This window comes from Lonchura striata, chromosome 8 (assembly GCF_046129695.1).
Source record: "Lonchura striata isolate bLonStr1 chromosome 8, bLonStr1.mat, whole genome shotgun sequence".
Lineage (NCBI taxonomy): Eukaryota > Metazoa > Chordata > Aves > Passeriformes > Estrildidae > Lonchura > Lonchura striata.
The window spans coordinates 18,659,844-18,682,422 of NC_134610.1; the positions used below are offsets into that span (position 1 = coordinate 18,659,844).

Genomic DNA, 22,579 nt, shown 5'->3' on the forward strand with positions numbered 1-22,579 from the left:
ACTGATATTTCAAGGTTTGGACAGTACACATACTATTGCAAGGATCTTGTGTTTGCAAACTAAAAATAGTCTGACAAGTTACAAAATGTGAAGAAAAACAGAATTACATTATTGAACCTGGAAGAACATCCTGAGATATTCAGAGAAATTGAAAATATCCTTAAATCCTGACACCTTAATTAAATCAACTCAGCACCTTTAAATTATAATGGATGACAAGAAATAATTTAAATCCATACTACATAGTCAAATAAATTTTATCTTAATAATAATTGCAAGTACCAAAGATACAGTCCTTTGCAGTAGTGAAATCCTGGTTCAAGCTTTGTTCGGGAAGAATGTTTTTCAGCCATTGAAAGAAATCTTGGGACTTCTTCTAATTTCCCGGCTCTTCTTAACAGATCAATTAATCGAGAGAGGGTTGCATAGTTATCTAATTAAAAATAATTAGGAGACTGTAATTCTATTTATTTGCTATATGAATAAGAAATAATGAGCCTGCCTTGATTTTTTCACATATAAAAATGAGATATGAAGTAATACATAAGGCATATTGCACAGTAACCTCAGATACAAGAACAAAGATGTCAAGTGATACTTGCAATATCTTTATACAGGTTTTTATAGAAGTATAATTGTATTTCATTTTCAAAAGCACCCAAAACCATTTGCTGCACTCTCATTACTTCTTTCAAAGTCCATTTCATAGTCCATGGAAAAAATTTAATAGATTTTAGTAACTTTCTCTCTGGTCCCAACTTAAAAATTGCTAAAAAAAACTTACTGCTGTCCAAGACAAGTTTCCTTTATTAGTCTTCTAATAAAATATTACCTTTGTGTTCATGCACTTGACATTTTTAAGAAAGTGCTTTACAGTGAACAGGTAAATAACACCTTATTAGTATTTGGCTTAAGGTAAACTAAGCACATTACATTGCAGCAAAGTAAATTACTGCATCTACAAGAAATATTGTTTATCACATTCCCCTAAAATTTCTTTATGTTTTAATAAACGGTAATGGTCTTTGGCTTTAGTATCCATTACATTATAAATAAAACTTTTCTTTTTAATCAAGCAAAAAGTTTTTATTCAGCTATTTATTAATCTATTTTGTTAGAACTACATAGCAAAACAAATTAAAAGTATCACTGCTAAATATTCACCTGGCTTGCGTTCCAGGAGCTGCTGGAAATAAAAAACAGCTTGTTCGTAATCCTGCTTCCTGAACATGAGATCAGCCATCATCTACAGTATTGAACAATTTAGAGAAAACAAAACAAGGTATTATAAATTGTGAAAACATAAAATAAAAATTATAAATAATTGTCTCAGTTTAGGGTAGAACTGAGAGAAAACATCAATGAACTCTGGTTATGTGGAAAGCTAAAACTATAGCTTTAAAGTGCTGCAAGAGCTGCACACGAAGTAAAATCACAGACTTTTTATTACTCTCTGGAAAAGAAACACAGTATACAACACACACAGGTAATAATGAACAAGTACATGAACACCTTTTCATATAAGGTGCAAATTAAAAGGTAATTAAGTAGTCTGCCATATCTTTCAAACATGGGGTTTTTTGCATAGTTTTACTCCTAATTTTATATCCACTAACTGCAGATTATGCACATGGAAAGCAAAATTAGTTTACCATTAGGGAAAAAGAAAGATGATAGCTCACTTCAGCAGGGAAGGTAAAATGAGTTCTTTAATTTCAGTTTCTCTCCACTGATAGCTAGCTAATATAGAGTAGATTTATTATCAGATTTCAAGACTGCTATTACTTCTGTTCATACACTACAACAAATTTCAGATGCTAGATTGCTTTGAGAAAACAAATTATTCCTATCTTAAAATAACTCTGCTCCTAGTGTTACATCAAAAGTTGCTCAGACTACTGAGCTGTCTTTTAGGTCAAGAAGTATACAAGTCCTGGACAAGAACCTGCAGCTGCAATTCAAGCTATTAAGTAGGAATGTGAGTAACTAAGGCTGAATGAGGCAATAAAATTACCTTAAATACATAGTTCTTTTATCCTAGCACTTCTAAAAAAATATTTGTTTTCATATTACTGTGCTGAGAAAATAGGTTCTTCCTTGAGTATTAGCCAATTATCAATAGAACAGCACTGAGCCATACTTTATCCAATCTTACTACAACTACTTTTTCCTTTACTTCTAAAGACTCATTTTATGTTGAGGTAGAACAATGGCTATGACTGCTAGGAACTTCATATTGAAACATCAGCTGACATAAATACAAAAACAATCTGTTGCCATGGATTTTTCACTTTTTTTTTGAAATCACAAAGCTGTAGGATTTTTTAGAAGTAGTGCTTTATGAATATATCACAGTGCAGCAATAATTCAAAAAGCATTGATGCAGGATTAGTATAACTGCACATACCATCGTTGCTGCTTCATTATCTTGGTCGTTCTTCAGCAGTAAGGAGCACTGGTGTTGACCAGCATCAGTATCGTCTTGTGCAAGATATAAACGTGCAAGTTCCAACATTGCCTGTATATTAAAATATTTAACTGTATGTAATTTGAAGATGAATAAAGTTGGTTTAGTTCTGAGTATCAACCTGATATTATAGGGCTCCAGGGAAAAACTGTATCTCCACTAAACAGAGAACCTTTTCTGCTGTTTCTTATGGGCTCTTGGTCAATTAATGTAATCCATTTTCATTCCCTCACTTTTTAAAACAGAGAAAACTTTTCTTCTTTGAAGAGATATTCTAAAGGTACACTGAAAACAGGGCTGCTCAGATAGTATTGCTCTGAAGACACCAGTATTTTCGTATGAATAATGTTCTTGGAAAAGTGTAAGTGAAAGTAGCTTTAAACATATTGAAAAAAAACATATACCTCACTAACATTCACCAACTAATTCTGGAGTACAAATAAGTTCCAGAAGAAACTATTTTCTTATTTGCATTTCCAACCTACCACATCAAGACTCTGTGTGAATCCATTCCTGAGAAGCCACCACAGAGTAAATATTGACGAACTGAAATGTACACCAGCATATATTCTTAAAGCTGAAGTCCCATCATAGACTATTCTGAATAAAATGCTACAGAAAACTTTATAAACACAAGTTACCATAGATTTAATCAAGTTTCTGTTGAAGCAAACAGAAGGTAAACTGCTCACAAAGCAAAATTAGCAGTAGACATACTGTAAGTTACTCCTACTTAATTTTAAATAGTGTTTTGATTTTGTTTCCAAAAGGGAGACATTTATAATTGCATCATAATTCTTTTGCTAGTTACACTTGTGAAAGGCACTTCTGAATCAGAACAGGGTTTTGAACATCCTATTCAGAACATGCAGGCTTCTAGCTTAGTTTTTAAACTGTTTTCTCCCTACTTCCTGTTCTGTTCATACTCAAACATATACCATGTAATTCTGAAACAGAAAGGCAGGTGGGTAAGCACTGAAATGATACAGAGAATGCATGCACATCAGAACTTTAACTATGAAAGCTTTCTTTAAGCTGCTGCTCTTATGTGCACAACTCAGTGGTATACCAAAAGGCAGTGTTGGACTCAAGGAATACTTCCTGCAGGAAGCAAAACAGGCAGCTAAACTGCAGTCCTACACTAGATTCTAGTGAGCGGAAGTCGCCTCCAAATTTCCAGCTCCAACACAAACGATACTATGAAATGATGTGCATGATACAACCTGCAATCCCCTTCAAGTCTCCTTCAGGAAACTGCACTGCCTCTTACCTGATCAAGGAAACAAAGGGAAGGTACCACCTACCAGATTTCACTGTATAAAACAAAACAACACAACTCCCCTATGACATGGACTGCCATCTCTTCACATTTACCTGAATAAATAGTATTTCAATCCATTTGGCTAAAATACAGGAGATTTTGTTCTAACGAAACAATGCACAGACAATTTCAAAGGAATTTCCATTATTTCCACATATAATTTTAAGGAAAATAAACTCAGACAGTGCTGAGAGACAGATGGACTTTTAAACAGCTCAGAATAATGTTTTGTAATCTAAAATAATTAAATTCTAATTTTGTACTAGTAATGCTTTTAAAAATGAACAGAAGAAAACAAGTTCACATCTACTAAAACTATAAAAATATATTGAGCTAGTTGTGGGTAAGAAAATATTTTGCTTTCATTACTCAACAAGTGGTAGTGAGATCTTAATCAGAAATTCAGACTTATTTTCTAAAATATCACTGTATTCTGTGCTGTTAGCAAACTAGAATTAAAGCAAAAATCCCCAGTAATATCTAACAGATATGTCTACATCTTGTAACAATGGGAATCTCTCAAAAGTATGATTTTAGCAAGAACTGAAGGGAAATGCTATGCTGGTATTTCAGTACTGGTATTAAAGATAAAGTAAGGCTTTGATACTGACAAAAAAGCCACAGCTGTACCTAAACCATGACAGGGAGTCTCCTTGCTCTTAATGGGAGAACACCATTTTAAGGATGTTTTTATTCCCTTCCCAATTTATTTTTCTTCTCCACATCATTCTTAGAAGATACCTTGAGAAAAGCCTGTCTCAAGTACACTGAAGTTGTAGCTTTAAGAAAGATGTAGATTCTTAGAACCACAACACACGAGTTCAAATATTAAAATTAAGTGATGTATTTAGCAGCTTGTGCATATGACAGCTGTTCAATAACAAGCATCAAAATAAAAAGTCTTCACATACACCCAAGTATATAACATCATTATGATAGAAAATAATGGCAAATGAACAAAAATTGTATTTATTGATTTATAATTTAGGAAAACCTCACTAAAGATAACACTTAATCTTTGTGCTCATTATAACTATAAATTTCTTAGACTTTTGCTTCTCTCTCTCTCTTATCTCCAAAGCCCAGGGTTATGAAATGATAAGAAGGAAGAGGAGGATAAAAAAAAATTTGATTTTACCTGTATTCATCAACCTGTGGGAAAGAGACTGTGCAGAGAAGAGAGAAGCAATATAGTAATCCAGGTCAAGATCAGCAACATTCTGTGACTAAAATTAGAATCCTACCAAGTCCAGATAAAAGTCTAAAACTCCTAAAGTAAACACAGAAAAGATACAAACTGTACTGACCAAAATCACAGGGAGTTCATTTCAGAGGACAAGCACCAAGCAAGAGTGTTTCAATCTCCATCATTTCTGGTACCTGAAGACAGGCTCACTGTGAGTGCATGCAGACACCACTTGAGTCAGGAATTCTTGCAACAGACAGGAGTTAGCAGTGCATGCAACTATTCCTTCATGATAAGCAACGAAGGGGAGGAAGTTCAAGGTTTTATGTATATCATGAAGCAGAAATAATTGCAAATTATTCTGTTCAGTGGATAAGTGGAAAAATGTTTTGTTACATTTAAAAACTGAATGAAAAACAATGCAAAATAGAGGGAGAACTGACCTTGTTATTGGTTTCACAGTGAACAAGGGCTTCTTTGTAAAATTTAATTGCTTTTTCATAGTTTCGCTGGGCTGTTGAATGTTTTGCAATCTCAGCACAAATCTCAGCTGCTAACTGTTTCTGTGCAGGAACTGCATCTAGCTGTTCTACTTGAGCCCGTTTAAGCACTCTGCCTTGTAATTCCCGAGCCTGGTGTGAGGAAAGCAGTGAGCAGTCAAAACTTGTCAAAGGAATTAATTTCATTTATTGACTATAAAATAGTTTACTTGTCCTTTTTGAAGAGAAGGAAGCACTAATACTAATCTGTTTCTTATAGCCCGACCATTTTGCCTAGGAGGAAATTAGGACTAAAACACAAAGTAACATCTGGGGAGAACTTCCAGCATCTCTCTGAAAACCAGGGGAAGAGATCTGTTTAAGACATTTAAGTTAGTGCTGCTGAAATCAAAATGCAGATGTTTTTGTGTAAATGAATGTGGCATCAAAAGGAAAAGGAAGAGGAAACTATTTCAAAGAGAATGTGTACAAGGAAGGACATTTTTGAGGGCAGTAGTAAAAACAACAAAATAACCCCAAAAGGACAAATTTTTTGAAATGTGATACAGTGAGAAACCTGGAAGAACTAAAGAAGTAAAGAAAAGAGGGGGAATTTTGCTAAAGGAGAATTGGGGGGAGGGGGGGAAGTCAACTTTGAGAAAGACGTACATTTTAAGGAAAAGATAAGTAAGAATTTAACAAAGATAAATCTTACCAATATTGATATTTAAACTCTTCACATAGAATTACCTTTCTAAGACATCTGCAGACTTTTCTTGATGGTCAGAAGATGCTAAAAAGGCTTACCATTTCTGTTACCTTGACTTTCACAGAGTGGAGGTATAATAAATCAAAGTACTGACCACATGTGTTACTAAACCTTTTCATTGAGAAAGCATTTTCTAAGGGATTAAATCTCAAGCTTCCAACTTTATTCTTTCAAGCCTCAGTCTGAGGGATAATACTGAACTCCAGAATGAACAGATGAACAGATCTTTTTATTGCTATTTAATACTAAGACTGCTGTTCAGTACAACAAAACAACGGGTAGCCATTGAAAGCTGCTCCATTTTGCTCTGTGAATTGTTTTCAAGGCTGAGCTAAAGATATGTAATCTAGCTGCCCTCACGGCCAATTTCATTTTCACCTGATATGCTAAAACTATGCTCCACACACAAATGAAGGCAAAGTAAGACTGCAGGTTTGCAGTAAAAACCTGCATGTTTTCACATGCAAAAAGTTCAGACTGTGTAACACCTTATGTATTTTACATTTCACAGCAGTCACTGGTGCTTTATCCCCAGCATACACTCATTTTCCATATTCACACAGATATTATGGTTCAAATATGGGACAAAAATGAAACCAGAGGTAAACATGAGGATATTGCAAGTTTTCACAGGTATTTTTGGTTTTCCTCTTTACCTGTTGTAATGAAACAATAGCTCTGTCAATCGTCTCCATCTTGCTGTAAATTTTTGCCAGAAGTACCTGGTAGCGTACATCTTCCATCAGAGAAGACAACTCATTAACTGTAAGAATGACAGTAAACAAACATTATTCTTGGAGGAGCTGATCCCAGTAACGCCAAAGGAAGAAGAAACTCGCCACATCCTCCAGGAAAGAGCTTACATGAAAAATTCACAGCTCCATCTTACTTACTTAGAACTGTGATCTGACTTGGTGTGTTGCTGGAGGGCAGAGTATGTTGGCAGAAAGCAGAGTAAACATTACAGACTACAAAGTGAGATTTAAGGTCAAAGATACTGAAAGATGCAAATAGAATTTTAAAAAATTGACTGTCTGGTCTATTAGCATTTTCAGAGACATGAGAGAAAACATTTTGATGTAAGCAGACAAGAAATGAAGTAATTCCTGATATTTCTTGTCTAAATCCTCCTCAAAGTCAATGAACAATGTCCAAATTGATATAATGTGCTACTCTACTTGCAAAAAGCATGAGACTGTTCAATGAAATTTCTAGCCAGACCTCAAACTATGCTTCTTTTGCTAGAGTCTGGAACAGACATGAATACAAAAAATATTTCAGTATCTACTTAAAAGCAGCAGGCTGCGTTTGCATAATGGTTAAAATATGCATCAATTAATATTTGAAGAATTGAAGCCTTCCCTGGCTTAAATTTATTTTACTCTACTAACTATCAAGCAAGGTTTTACATTAAAATATAGACGCCACCAAAAATTTTGTTTTATCTTTATTAAAATTAAGGAGATTCTAGAATTATATTCTATCACAAAACTGGTCTTCATGCTGTAATTGTGACATGCTATTTCATATCAGAGATTAGACTGTGTAACTTAGACCATGTAAAATCATTCCCTTCAGTGTATTTCCTATATTAATTTTTTTCCCTCAAAGGATATTCTTGCATTTCCATTAAAAATTATTAAATCATTCAATAACTTTCCCAATCAGCCAAAATAAACATTTTTCTCTTAGAGAATGTGTATGTATCAAAACAAAAAACAGACATTAAAAAAAAGACTTTTTGTTTCATTTTAAGAGAGAAGGTAAGATTTTAAAGTACATCGGGCAAACTGTATTTACTGCTAATTGTTTTTCCACACTAGAAAAAACAAGCTGACTTGAGCATGACTATTAAATTAGCCAGATCCTCAAAGGCTTAACTAGGACAAGAATACAATGTTAAATCAGAGGACTTTTTCAGTAAGAAGTAAGCAAGATGGAAAACCAACATGCCCCTGCAAAGCATGAAAGTGATATAAAAAAACCTTACAGAATAGACTACTAATAATACTGCTTCTCTATTCAGACAGCCACAAAGGTTAACAAATGTAATTAATCCATTGAAAAAACAGTGCCCATGAACTCATTTACTTCTTAGAGTCATGCAGAAAACACACACAACAGTCAAAAATTGATATGTTTTCCTGTGAATTAATAACAGTCCTACCAGGCTCATGATCTAACGCTTGCTGAAGTACTTTTTCTGCCTGTTCATACTGTTTCAGTTTCATTAAAAGCTCAGCCAAATCATAGCAAAGGAAGTTCTGTTGACCACTTCTCACTGCAGCCTCATAGTAACTGATTGCCTTGAAGAAAGAAGCAAAAATTTGTGTATAATTTAAAGACAAATCTTAAAGACAACAACCTTGTAACTTAGGTATTCAATGGCGTGTTGGTTTACTTTTTTTCCACTGGAGTAGTATTAAAACATGGATTTCAGTGCAGGCCCAAACCCACTTCAAGTCACCAGAACTACAATTCAATGGATTAGAATCCACCAATGTGTGGATCATATACCAACTGTGCCTTTGGCCAGATGATCTGAAGGATATTGAAAAACTTACTTTCAAGATAAAATATCTATTTTAGCACTCTGAAATATAATACTTTTACCCAAGCAAACCCACATGCTGAAACAGTACTCAACTAATCTAATAGAGTACTTCTAGAATACCTTTGAGTAGTTATGTGTTTTGATTAGGGCTTTTCCAATTTTACTTGCTAAAGATGGATCTTTCGGATTTTTCTTCAAGGCCTGCTCGTAGACTTCTATGGCTTCATCAGGCTTCAACAGTAAAATATAAACACATATAAGTCAAAGATTAAGATAAAAGGCGTATGAAGAAAACAAAATCTGGTAACAACTCCAGGAATGACTGCCAAGCAGTACTGATTCATAAGCTACAATACTTCTGAGAGAAGAATGGTTACTATAAACCTGAAGAAAATGTAAAGCCCATGTAAATTAACATTGTCATACTAAAACAAAATATGGAGAGACATGGCAAATAAATGAGTTTGAATAAACATTCTTTTTTTGCTGCAATTTCTCTCCTACTATCTTCATTGGTTAGCAAAGAGGTAGATAGATGTAGTCGTGCTGGATCTGTTTTTCTCCTCTAGCCACGTTATAGCAGATTAAACAAATTCCACTTTGCGTGATAATTGTTCATTAAGGAGAAAACTACACACAAACTTTAATATGAAAAAAATCATTAATCATCAACAGATCTTCAAACTAGTAATGTAAATTATCAGTTGCGTGTCTTAACTCAATCTACTTTTTTACATATGAATTTAAATATGTAGGCTTCAAATTTCTATGTCCACTTGACTACTGGCAATTCTAAATAGAACTTCCAGTTCATCAAGAAAGCAAAGGATGCAAATATATAGGAACTATATAATTAAAACATTTAAGTAAAGCTATCAGCATGAAAACTAAGTTAATTGAATTATTCTAAGTTTCAGAACACTATTGTAAACATCTCCAGCTTCTCTGTGATTTCAATTTAGCTCTCACTCTAGATACCTGTTTGTCTTATGAGGCAGTGTTGCTCTAGAAAACACTCCCCCCTTGACTTTCACCAAGTAAGCTTTTAGAAGAAATGTATTTTCAACGATTTTTAACTTAAACAGTTACTCATAGTCAATATTTACTGTTTTATATCCTAAAGCAGTGTTTGTTTGACAAACATCAATCAATGAGATTGATTGCCACAATGTTTCAACTAGACAAAGTCAACAAACTACTCAAATATTCCAGTCACCTCTAGCAAGCACTCACCTCTTGAATATTCATGTATGCATCACCAAGAAGAAGCAAAGTATGAGCACTTGGCAGTTTTTCTACTAGGTCACTGGAAAGAGAAGACAAAACTTGCTCAGTATTTAACATGTCAATACTGGTATGTAAACAAGAGAAGGGCACAACAATTTTACCTTCTGCAGATTTTAGTTCTTTATTTCTCAAAATAAACCAAAAAATATCTTTTCAAAAATTACCACATTTGCTCAAATGAGTAAATTTCACTATGTATTTCTCATTTATTGCAGTAGAAAGAAAAAATGAGCTCACCACGCTATCAATAAACATCTAGAAAACTTTACACACCACAAACTTTTACCTATAGCAGGCGACAAACAACTTCTTATCTTTCCTATACTGAAGATAAATATCTGCCATTTTTTCTTTAGCTTGTACAAAGTAAGGCTGTTCAGGTGTAATATTGCGGAGCATAGTCAAGGCATGTTTCACATCTCCTTGAGCAATTGCCAGATCTGCATTTGCAATCACAACTCTTAGCTCCTCAGGTGTTCCAGAAAATTCAGTCATGGCGTCTTGGATGACTATAGCAGCTTCATGCTGCAAATAATAAAAACAATAGAATTAATTTAGTTCCTGTCATTGAACAGCCAAAAATAAAGACATCATAGCACCTATGGGCATTAAGCAAACCAACTAAAATTCACAATAAACACAAACCATAACCGTAATAAATAACCAAATAATAACCATAAATAAATAATAATATTTAACCAACAATAAATAATAAATAACCACAAACTATAACCATAATAAATAACCAAAATCATAATAAACACAAAAAACATCCACTTGATTCACCATAGTGTTTTTGATTTTTTTTAAATAAAACTCCTGTGGTATGGACTACTATAAAAAGTTATAGTACAGAAAACTACATGTGTTGCATATAAACAAGTACATGCACAAACCTCAACCAGAGAATATCTTTAGCACCTTGCTCCAACAGGTCCTACTTTGAGCAGGCTGGCCTCCAAACCACAGCACTGTATGACTTCTCTTATATTTCTATACATATGTAAGTGTCCTATTGCTTATCCAGACACAGCTGATAGGAGGGATGCTCCTACACAAAGATAAGGACACGATCCAAAACTACTGCTAATACTATTCTGACAACAAAACAGGGACCTACATCCCAGCAAATGAATGTCAACAGTGTGAAATGGTTTCTGTAGTCTCCAAACTGACCACCTGTAAAGAGTTTTTTTTGCTCTGTAAAATTTAAGGTATTTAAGTTCTCAAATCAGATATTCACATACTGGAAATTTTACTAAGCAAATCCTCCAGCTAAAAGAACTGGCTCTCTATTCTGAACTAATAGAAATGGGAATGGGAAGAGGGAATTGTTTTCAGGTGTGTTTTGTATTATAGCAGGTTTGCCATCTTACCGGTTCTCCATTCAAACGATGAGCTTCTACCAACTCTAGGAACACAGACACACGATCACTTGCATCAATTTCAATACTTTTTCCTTTTGTTTTTGAGGAAGCTGTAGGTTTTCTCATTCCAGGCAAATTCCTTGCCATCTGTAAAGTTTTAATAGCTTCTGATATTTCTCCCACCTTCTTTTGGGTTTGGGCCTTAATTAAGTGATACACAGGATGTTCTCTCACCTTAAAAAAGAATAAGATAAAGTTTCCAGATTTTACTTGATGTAAAGTATTCAAACCCCTTGCAAGATTTTATTTTTAATATTGACTTTGGTTTCTTTTTTTCCTACATAAATTCAATTTCAGAAATTTACTTACAAAAATATAAGAATTATCAGAGTATGCAAACTAGTAATTTAGTAAGTTTTTAATTACAAAGAAACTATTACAAAGGATGAGACTTTGGGACAGAACAACATTAATCACTGCTTTATTTTAAACTAGACTGAATTTTAAGGTTCTCTGAGTGTCTCCCACACTGCTGCATGCACACTTCACCAGGCTATTAATTAAAGGAAATATACAATCATTATTTGGCACAAGTTCTGTGTGCTATTCTTCATCTTCCTAAAACATACTTCACATGAAACAAAAAGTCTGTAAGAGAAATACAGCTTTGTGAAATGGCAAGGACCTCAACTAGGTAGCTAATTAGATATTAATATTCAGCTTTCTTATATCACTTGATAGAAAATAAGATGGGACATGCTTGCAAAGAAATGGTAGTTTCCAGCTAAGTGGTCTCAAGACACTTGGGCACAACTCACACCTAATGTGTGTGTGTACTGTGTCCCCAACTCTCTGTTAATCCTACATAAAGTTCCTCGGATGTCAACAAATCAAAAATCCCATACTGTAATGTGTAAGACCCATGAAGTATAACTTGTGAGGTGTTAGTTTTGTATTCATGGTCATTTCTTTGATAAATATTCAGATATCACATTCATATAAACATTTAGATATTAAATTTGTAGTGGAAGAGTTATAGAAAGTTGAACTGAAAATTATTACATACAAAAACATACAATTTCAGATGACTAATGAATAAAATTATTTAATTATTTTGTTAAACTCACCTCAAAATTATGGCTTAGACAAAGTTCCAAGGACTGAGAGCATAGCTTGATATTGTTTTGAGCCAAATACACCTGGGCCATCAGTAAGTGTGCATCTGCATAAGAAGGGTTCCTTTCCAGACAGTAATGCAGATTACTGTGAGCTGCTTCAATATCCCCTAGGAAGTGGGGAAAGGAAGGGAAAGTGAAAAAGCAGTTGATATGAAATACAGATATATATATATATATATATATGTTATAGACACACACACACACATATATATATGTTACAGACACAGCATTTTTATTTGCCACTTTTTAAAAACTAAATGTCAGCATCCAGTGACTAAACTCATATACAAGGTATTATAAGGTTATGACATGAAATCAAAAGCAGGCCAAAGGTATGATATTTTTTCATTGCTCCATCTGTAAATCATAATTCAATAAATTAACTTTTTGGCAAACAGTAGATAAAAAAATACTGTATTTATAGGTCTGTACAATTAAGATACTCTCAGGTAATGGACAAAGAAGTGAAGAGCAAATGTTCTTTGCTTATTTGTAACATTGTGTTCCGCAGTGAAAGAAAAATATTCATTATTATTTACAAGTGTGAAGTTAATTTTTTATATTAAATAAACGAAGGAGGCAGGTAATATAACTATTACCTGACAAGTACTTCACTTTTGCAATTAAAAAGACAGCTTGTTGAAGACCAGGCACAGTTTTTACAACAGTTTCAAGAACTGAAGCACAGTGCTTGAGAAGTGGTGAAGGAGACTGCCCAGGACTTGCAGGCTAGGAGCAAAAAAACAAGTAAGTAATACAAAAAGAATGCCAACAAACTAACAAAAACCAGCATTTGAGTCAACAGGTTTTAGATGTAGATTCCTTTTCAAGTCTGAGCTTCACTTTAAACTCCAATGAGCATTAGCAAAGCCGTGTTATTTTCTTCAGTCAAAGCAGCTGTTGTTGAGAAGAAATATAAAAACAAGTTTGAAGTTTAAGGGGGCAACTTCTTGGTATCAGTAGGAACACAAGGCAGTCTCACACTTCAAGGACAATAAAACACTTCAGACCTGACATACACAGAAGAATCAGGCAATATCATTTGGTTACACATTCTGAATTACCAGGTCAACTCATCCAACACGGCAGTACCATGAACTAAATTTCAAGAAAGCTGAAGTTAGAACGAATTACAAGAAGGTTGAGAAGAAAAGGTTCTGGTCCTGCCATGCCTGCCCTCATCCCACACCACAGAACATATCCATACTGCTAGCAACAAACTGAAAATAGAAGCTGAAAAACAGCTACTTTCATGCAAGCCTCAAGTACAATATACCACGTTTTAACTGCTCTTTATCAGAAACATTATTCCTTCCTTTCCCTCCATTACTTTAGCTAGTTCCTGGCATATACATTAAAAAAGGAAAAGGCAATGTAAACATCATTCTGTTCACAAATAATATGTCCACAGGACTCAAAAGTAACGTGGCAGCTTCCACCACCTAGCTAACGCCACACTTTCGAACACCATGTGGTCCTTTTTTGCAAAAGACATAAAGGAAACTTCAGCAAAAGCCTATCTTTTCTTCTGAAAAGCTTTCTATGGACAAAAACTCAGAAAAGCAGTTTGAACTCCAAATTAAAAACCATCATTGCCATTCAATATTTCTGGAACGTATCCAGGGAAATCTTCAGATAAAAGCAAAACCTCATAGAATGTCACTTCCTATCATCACCATCTGTGACATGAAAATGTCACTGCTACTGATGTTTTAGACTTTGAAATATTGTTATTTTCTTACAGATGGTGAGGCAGTCCATAAAAATGTAAAGCTACTTGTTTTCCTGTTAAGATTTTAAAACATTACATAAACATATCTATGGAAAGGTTCTATAATTAGGCTAGAAATAATGACAGGATAACAGAAGTCAGCTCCCAGCTATTTTAGAAAAATAATTTATTTAGGGAAGACACTATTTAAAGAAAACTTAAATGTGTTTCTTCTGCTTTAAAGATGTCAGGTCCCCATTAAATTTATTAAGTTTTACCTGCCTTTGTTACCAAAATTAGAGCATACAAATTCAGCCACAGAAAATTAAGCCACCCAAGTGAGATTTTTCACTGGAATGAACAATATAAAAAGTATTCCAGTTATTTTTACCAAAGAAAAAATTTATGTATATTGAAAAGATATCCTAAGCCAACAAAAATATTTAATTAATAGGGTGGTCAGTGTGAACATCCTATTTTCATAATGAGATAGCTCTAGTCACTCTATCATTACAGTTTCCTAGGAGATACTAAGACAGTGCAACTACACACACAATGCATTGAATAAATATCCCAAGTTTCCTCAGGTGTCATTACTGCTACTTGCTCACATCACAAAATGAATATTTCTATAATTAGTTTGACTAAACAGTGGTGTAATATCCCAAAACATACTCTTCAAATAAATTCACATCTTAAAAGGGAAAATTTTCTTTTTTTTTGCTTCATGCTTAACTGTTCCCAAAATGAAAAATTCCCATTCTCAGACACATGTGATCTACAGGTGCTTACCTGTGATGGACAAAAATTAAGATATTCTCTAATAATTTCTAGTAAGAAATCAGGGTTTAGTTTTTCAAAATATTCCACGCCGAGAGGAAATCCACACAAAGATGAAAAGTGAGTATCTAGAACATCATTCAATAAAGCAAAAACATCTTCTTGTCTCCTATGTTTTTTCATAGCTAGGACTGCATGCAGGAAAGATAATTCCTACAGAAAAGAAAAAAACAAACACAAAACTCCAAATATTCTGCATATTCCAGATACACTTATCTGTTACTCATGCAATACTATGTAATTATTAATGCTACCTACTTCTTTATTTTTACAGATACTCTAAGACATTTAGTATGTTGTAAAGGACACTTGATGATTACTCTATCAATTCATTAATTTAATGTGTCCAAGAACTTTTACATTTGTCTGATGACAAAATCCTGAAAATAATTAACATTTTCCCTCCCTGACATTTCAAACTTATGTTCAGAGAAAAACCACAGCTAGAAAGTGATGTTTTTGCTCTGCAAGCAAACAGCTTGGTTGCCAAGTTAAATAACACATTGACTTAAATAGAAAGAAAACCTGAAACTTAGACTTAACAGTACTCCATTAACAATGCTCTACTCAAGTGACTGAAATATAGAACGTGTACTAGAAGGCCACAGTTCAGATTGTAATCAAAGTATCTCAGTAAAGAAGGATGCCTCCTACCCCAGATTTCCCAATGGACTGCTGAATTTCATTAAGAAACTCCAACTGATGCTCTGCATCTTCTAATTGCCCTTGTATTAGCTGGCAACGGATAATTCCTGTAACACATGGAAAGACTTTACTGCAAATTCATCTTCCTAGTCAAGCACATGCTTTCTTTTCCAGAACTAATTCTTCCTCTCCTCAACCTACTCATAAAGCAGTGATAGAAAAAGAAAGAATGGATCAAGACTTATGGCAATGAAAATTTTAAATACTCAAAAAAATGATTGATACATTAATATGCTATATAGCAGTTTGAAATGGTAAATCTTCAACTGGTTCTAGACTAAGCAGAAGCATCAGAGTCTGGCTTCTAAATTCAGAAGAAGTACAAAAAGGAAAACAACCTCAAGCACACACAAAAACCATTCCCGCACTCTAAAGTTTCAATACTGTTTAGGCCATGGCACAGTCAAAGAGGAAAAAAATACAGGGAAAAATCTGACAGGCAAATATTATATATTTACACTCACTTTTCTTGACACAAATAGGACTTACTATAAAAGATGGGTTTTTTTTGGATGGAACACATACATCCAAAGTATGATGTTTTCACTTAATTATGGTTTTCAAGCTAATTTGGACAAAATAAGGACATGGACAGCTTGTTCTATCATGCCCTTGATTTTCTTATTTTTGTAATGCCCCAGAGTTCTCTAGTTCTTTGGTACTACAGAAATTAAATAATAAAGTAAGTAAAATACAGCAAAATTTCTGTTCCTACTATTTCTTTGGAAGCCCTAATTTAGAACAGGAAAGATTAATTTTTCAAAAGTCATATTCAGTAAGGAGACACTGTTGCCACAAGGAAGAAAGCACACAGTGAATCTGAAAAAAAAAAAAAAACAGTGCTCCTGTTCTAATAGTTCTAGATTTTCCTAGCATCAGTAATAGGAAAATATAACCAATAAACAGTGTCTAGCAAAAATCAAAAAGAAGCATTAGACCTCACCAGTTAGTGCAGAAACACTTGTTTCATCAAGTGTCATAGCAGTCTTGTACCATTTTTGAGCTTCTTTCACTTTCCCTTGTAAAATCATTTGGTAGCCAAGTTCAGTAGCAAACTCTGCATTGTCAGGTGCCAAATCAAATGCTCTCTGTACTAAGGTTTGTGTATGCTGAAGGATGAGCTGGTTCCGGCCACACTAATGGTAAGAACAATCTTTAAGCCTTATGCTTTTCTCAGTTTTCAGATTTCATTAGACAAACATACTGAATATAGCCAGATCAGGAGAGACAACATCATCTCATGTAAGAACATATTAGTCTGTAGTAATTCTATAAGAACTGTGACATTAATGTGGGGTGGATTCAAACATAAATATACAATACCATACAATAACCAATAGTTGCTTTGAGTGCTTCTTCACAGCAATTTTTGATAAATACAGAGATCAAAGAAACCTTCACTTTCAAGGTTACCTGATTAACCTTGTCACTTTTGTACAGTAAGAAGATGGTTGGTGAACATTTGAGTGTATTTTCACTGTACCTCACTTAAAAGCAAACAATAAAAACAATTTTGGAATGAGATGTCTTAAACATTGTAATTCATGCTGAATATAAGACTTGAAAAATGTGGGTACCAAGGCTACATTAGTTAAACTATTTCAATTGTCCACAATTTTCCACTTTTTAGTAGAAATTTAACATTTGCCTACCAAAAAATAGAATAAAATCAGGGTATATATAATCAACTGTATGCTGCTTAAGGAAAAAGAAGGGCATACTCACTGTTCGACTGAAAGCTAAAGCCATTTTACAGAATAGGTCAGAATTACGTGGTTCTAATCTATCCAGTGCTTTAATCAGGTCTCCCAGTCTTGCTGAAGCCTTGGAGAAAAAACAATAATATAATAAGTAATAGAAAGAAATAAATTAGGACAGTCAAACAGTTTTCACTATAAATTGCTCATATTTTTACTATGCACTAATATCTTGAAATCTAAATTCTGAGGTTTTCAGGCTGAGGAGTTAAGACTTGAGAATTCCTATGCCTATACTTTGGAATAATAAAGTGACAAATAAAATAAAATAAAGCAGACCATGTGTCCTTTATCCACGCTTGAGCTAAATCTGGTATAACAGAGGAGTCCCAAAAAGCAAGGTAAGTCTGAGGGATCTGATCTGTGACTCCCGTTTGGGCTTCAGTGTGATACAGACACACATGCTCGAAAGCAAAGCACTTCCAAGTTTCTCAAAACACCGAAGGGGATTTTCTGGACATACAATAATAAGGTATTCAGTTTTTTAATACGATTTTAGATGCAGACATCTGAAATGTATAAATCTAAAAGACCTTGAAACTTTTCCCTAGACACAGCTCTTACTTTACATGTAACATTTTACTCCAGAATCTTTAGTTAACACTCTACGATGTCCAGCAAGGTTTCTTCCTGTATGGCTTCAACTAGAATCAGCAATTCTTACTACTTCTTCATATTTCCCATGACTGTGCACAAGACTTAAATTTGATTGTAAGGAGGCTAATGACCAAGTTCTTTGCAATAACCAAAAATGTGTTGAGCAACATAAATACCTTTTATTCTACAACTTGAAAACACCTACAACACAATGAAAACACTTTTTTTTTGCTAACTTTCCACTTAAATGATACCAGTTTTTTATACCATAATGAGAAAAAATACAGAATGAATTTTTGGTGACAATTTAGACCAGGTATTTTAGAACTTCCTGAAAATGGTGCAAATGCTGTACATACAAAATACATGCATATAGCCCTGTGAAAGAAAATGGATCTTGGGAGTAGAAGAAAAAATAGTGTAGAATACTTAAAGCTGAAAAACATCCACAATAATTGTCAAAAAATGGTGAACAAAACACTGGTGTAACAACTATGACCTGCTTCCAAAAATCTATCACTACAAGACCTCACAATTTCCCTTATTTCAATTAATAAAATATTTTAAAATAATGAACGGCTTACAACAACTTATGAATGTATCAGAAAAGCATTAATACAAAAAAGATCACTTTGATGATTCAAATCAAAATCATTCACTCAGCTGCACAGATCAGATTTCAGTTTGGCTTGACACCTGTTCTCTGGAAAGATGAAGGTTAAAAGTTCTCATTTGCTTCACATCCAGAAAACACCCCAGCAATAATCTAGAGTAGCCACTCAAATCAGAACAGGTGAATGTATCTCCTGCAGATTAGTGCAGCACAGGACCAGCCAAAGTATATGAGAATACATTAAGAAGACAGCCTTTGTAGGACTAGATGCCACATGCCCTATGTTGTGCTCAACATTCTGCTAATAAATACTCACCTCAGATATATTTCCTCCCCTGCACAGATGATGCAGGGCCTCCATTCTTATGGCTTCTAAGTTGAGGGGATCTTTCTGCAATAGTCTAAAGCCAAACAAAAGGTGAATGTAAAGAAACCAAACACTTGCTCAATCATCTATTTTATCCTAAAACAGGAATAGGATAACTTGTATTTTATAGCCATTTAACATCATGGATCTCAACCAAAAGCACAGCTCTTATTTCGTGCCTATCTCAAGAAAGATCCTCCTCCATCCAAAATGGATTAATGTATCAATGTAGCATCCTCATACAATTGAAAGGCTGGTTTCTAATAAAACTTTATTTACTTGAAATTTATTTTTTAAGAAACTGATGCAACTAATTCAGATTCATTAACAATGAATGGAAACCTATCTACTTTTGTTTCAAAGTGTCCTTTGGGTGTAAACATAGCAAGAAAAGAACTTAGTGGTGTGCTACTTCATACTCAACCTATGGGCTGTTTCAATTGTCTGCTCCCAGTCCTGCAAAGCGAGTTGCAGCTTCATTTTCTTTATGAATGCAGGAATGAAGTTTGGGAAGTTTGCAATTATCTGGTTCACAATTTCCAGAGCTCCTGAATAATTCTGTCGGACCTCAAAATACTGTGCCTGGAAGGAAGAGAAGTCATATCAGCAGCCTGAGCACTCACACATGTGAGAAGATTCAGAAATTCCTTCATACAGAAACTAGGAAAAAGAGCTAGAGAGAAAGAACTCTTTCCTGAAGTAGTGGTTTTACCTGAGTATCAACCACAACTAGACATATTGCAACAATCAAATAGCAAAGGATGATGTCAAAAGCCTGGTGTGTGTGGTAAGTGCTCTGTAACAAAGATAACTGCAGTACTGACAACTTACTAGTCAGTTGCAAGCAATAGACAGACGTAGCTGAAAAGTAAATTTGTTTTATCAGTTTTCAAATACATTTTACGATATTTAACACAACCCACTGATTAAATATTTATTCAAGCTCTGAGGCATGTACTATGCAAAAACCCACATCCAGCAGATAACTATTGCTGCCAGAATTAACATTTTTCTAACTGTAATGCAATTTACAGGATAGTCCAAATACAAAACTTTCAGAAGTCAAGATTCAGAGGTTTAAATTAATTCAAGTAGAAATAAACTTAGGATTTAAACCCTGTTTTGCTTTGATGCTTTGAATTTGCTTACCATATTCCATGGTAAGTATGTATGCTGTTTTATTTCATCTTTTTAAGACAGAAATTATGCAAACACATTAGATTTTGAGAGTTGATTTTTTAGGCCCTAGTGAGATTCGTGTCTGTCTAAACCCTAATTACTAAGTAACTACATTTGACATATGCTCTTAATCTAATTCAATGGTCCACATGCAGCCAAGCAGACACACCTAACCAAATACCATTGTGCACACTCTCCTGAACTTCAGTCTTCTAATATTCATTGAACAATTTTTTCTACATTTAGCTTTGGAATAATAAACAAACATCAAGTTAATGAGCAACAATGCCTGTGACATAAACTAATATGCTCTGAAACAGAAAATGTGTAAAGAAAACAATTCATGCCAATCCTTCAATGAAATATAATGAACACATGAAATAGACTAAAGGCAACTTAAAAAGAGTGTTAAAAATAAATAAATAAAAAAATCACATTACAGTGTTTAACTATTGCATTGTGACACACAAAAATTCTGTAATGTGCATAGGTGTCCCATGCAGAAAGGAAGGGACTACACATTTTTACATTTTCAAATCATTTAAAACTCATTTTATACATAGAAAGTTTTCTCATGTGCATAGCAAAATCGTAACAACAGCACACATTTAGATTGACTGAATTTAAACTATACCTTTCTTTTCACACTGGTGTCTAAAGAACCCAAAACTACCTACAAAGTCCAAGCTCTATCTCTGTTCCTTGGACACGCTCATTATGCACTACTCTTATCAGCATCTCTCCAATCACTCTACAAGACTAAGATATCATTTAGGAAGAGTTAAAATAGTGAAGTAAACTTACTTTACCAAGTAGTGCAAAAACATCATTGCCTTCCTGCAGTGCTTCATCGAAGTATTTCAGAGCTTTTTTAATGTGAGTTTCTTTCCCACAGGTGAGATCAAGCCATGCTTTCAAAATTAACCCCTGTTAACAAAATACAAATTGGAATTCTTTGCTAACTAGGTAATAGGAAGTTACACTAGATACAATAAGCAGAAATACCTAAATAGAGGACTTAAGAGTATCTATTTTAACTGCATCAGAGATGTAATTATAACCAGTCTTCAGCATAACCTAACACTTGGCTAATTCATTCCAGAGTTAAATTAACCAAATAGTATGTTTACTTACAGAATTAGAAAAAAACACCAATGGCACCTTAACAAGTCTAACATGCCCAGCAGTCAGAACAAAACCTCACAAACATGACCATATTAGGCAGAATATTTTCTGCAAACATTTCAGCACAATGTTTTCTTAAGATTTTGTTTATATGAGACACCAAAAAACATACTGGTGTTGCAAAAAGAAGAAACTTGGAAGTTTTTCTTCTACTTTCTGATTAAAAAGAAAAACTCTTATGTGAAAGGTAAAACTCTTGACATTTTTCACATCCTCAAAAGTATTTTTACAAAGAACACCTAAAGAATTAAAAAGCAAAATGTTTCTTTTCATTGAAGAACTTACCACTTATGATGAATGAAATTTATTTCTCTTATGTGTTCCAAACATTAATTGTAACTTAAGTAAATAAAATCTATTTTGAAATGCTGAATTATTTAATCAAATTATGATTGCCATCAAAACAAAAACTTGAAATATAAAATATCACTAGTTCTTTTAGAACATAAAGAAATGGGTCTGTTAGTTAAAACTCAAAGGTTAGTAGAAGAGCCCTATTTTGTAACTGCTAACAATGAGGGTCATGATTTTGCTATGCAATGGAGACTGGCTGAACTTTATATACTCGAGCATTTCTTTAAAGAAAGGCAGATGTTGTACTTCTATACAAGGAATACATAAACTATCTTAGCAAAGTAAGTATATACTAAACAAATCTTATTTCACCAAGTTTAAACACCCTTAACCACCTCCAAAAAATCTGATTTACCAAAAAATCCGATGTAAACATTCAAACATAATTTCACATTACCAAACTAGAGAAAGAACTAATCATAAGTGAATTTCTAAAAAAACAACTATATATTTAAGTACTAATGGACGTTTTGTTTTCTATGCATGTGTCTTAAAAAAATAAATTAATTACTTTGAATATTTTTAAATAGTTCAGCTGGAAATATTTCACACTAAGCAACATACCCAAACAATATTTCCTAAGAATAAAAACAAGCAAACAAAACCAAACTTCTATTGCTTCAATAAGCAAAGTCAGAAATACTGCTATTTTACCAAAATGAC

The 22,579-nt window shown here is 33.8% G+C and overlaps 1 protein-coding gene across 1 annotated transcript in view; it reads right to left on the bottom strand.

Annotated features, from left to right (window-relative positions):
* Nucleotides 1-22,579, bottom strand: part of TTC21B (tetratricopeptide repeat domain 21B) — a 37,829-nt gene that overhangs the window by 11,287 nt on the left and 3,963 nt on the right. Inside the window, exons 5-23 of the mRNA XM_021528595.2 lie at nucleotides 21,182-21,304; nucleotides 19,623-19,780; nucleotides 19,148-19,232; nucleotides 17,590-17,688; nucleotides 16,808-17,000; nucleotides 15,814-15,911; nucleotides 15,112-15,312; nucleotides 13,208-13,337; nucleotides 12,558-12,715; nucleotides 11,440-11,664; nucleotides 10,350-10,588; nucleotides 10,010-10,082; nucleotides 8,897-9,007; nucleotides 8,390-8,528; nucleotides 6,879-6,985; nucleotides 5,418-5,606; nucleotides 2,408-2,518; nucleotides 1,165-1,246; nucleotides 283-433 (exon numbers count right to left, since the gene is read on the bottom strand). Of these exons, the coding sequence (XP_021384270.1) occupies nucleotides 283-433; nucleotides 1,165-1,246; nucleotides 2,408-2,518; nucleotides 5,418-5,606; nucleotides 6,879-6,985; nucleotides 8,390-8,528; nucleotides 8,897-9,007; nucleotides 10,010-10,082; nucleotides 10,350-10,588; nucleotides 11,440-11,664; nucleotides 12,558-12,715; nucleotides 13,208-13,337; nucleotides 15,112-15,312; nucleotides 15,814-15,911; nucleotides 16,808-17,000; nucleotides 17,590-17,688; nucleotides 19,148-19,232; nucleotides 19,623-19,780; nucleotides 21,182-21,304 (2,672 nt within the window). The remainder of the gene's footprint in view (nucleotides 1-282; nucleotides 434-1,164; nucleotides 1,247-2,407; nucleotides 2,519-5,417; nucleotides 5,607-6,878; nucleotides 6,986-8,389; nucleotides 8,529-8,896; nucleotides 9,008-10,009; nucleotides 10,083-10,349; nucleotides 10,589-11,439; nucleotides 11,665-12,557; nucleotides 12,716-13,207; nucleotides 13,338-15,111; nucleotides 15,313-15,813; nucleotides 15,912-16,807; nucleotides 17,001-17,589; nucleotides 17,689-19,147; nucleotides 19,233-19,622; nucleotides 19,781-21,181; nucleotides 21,305-22,579) is intronic.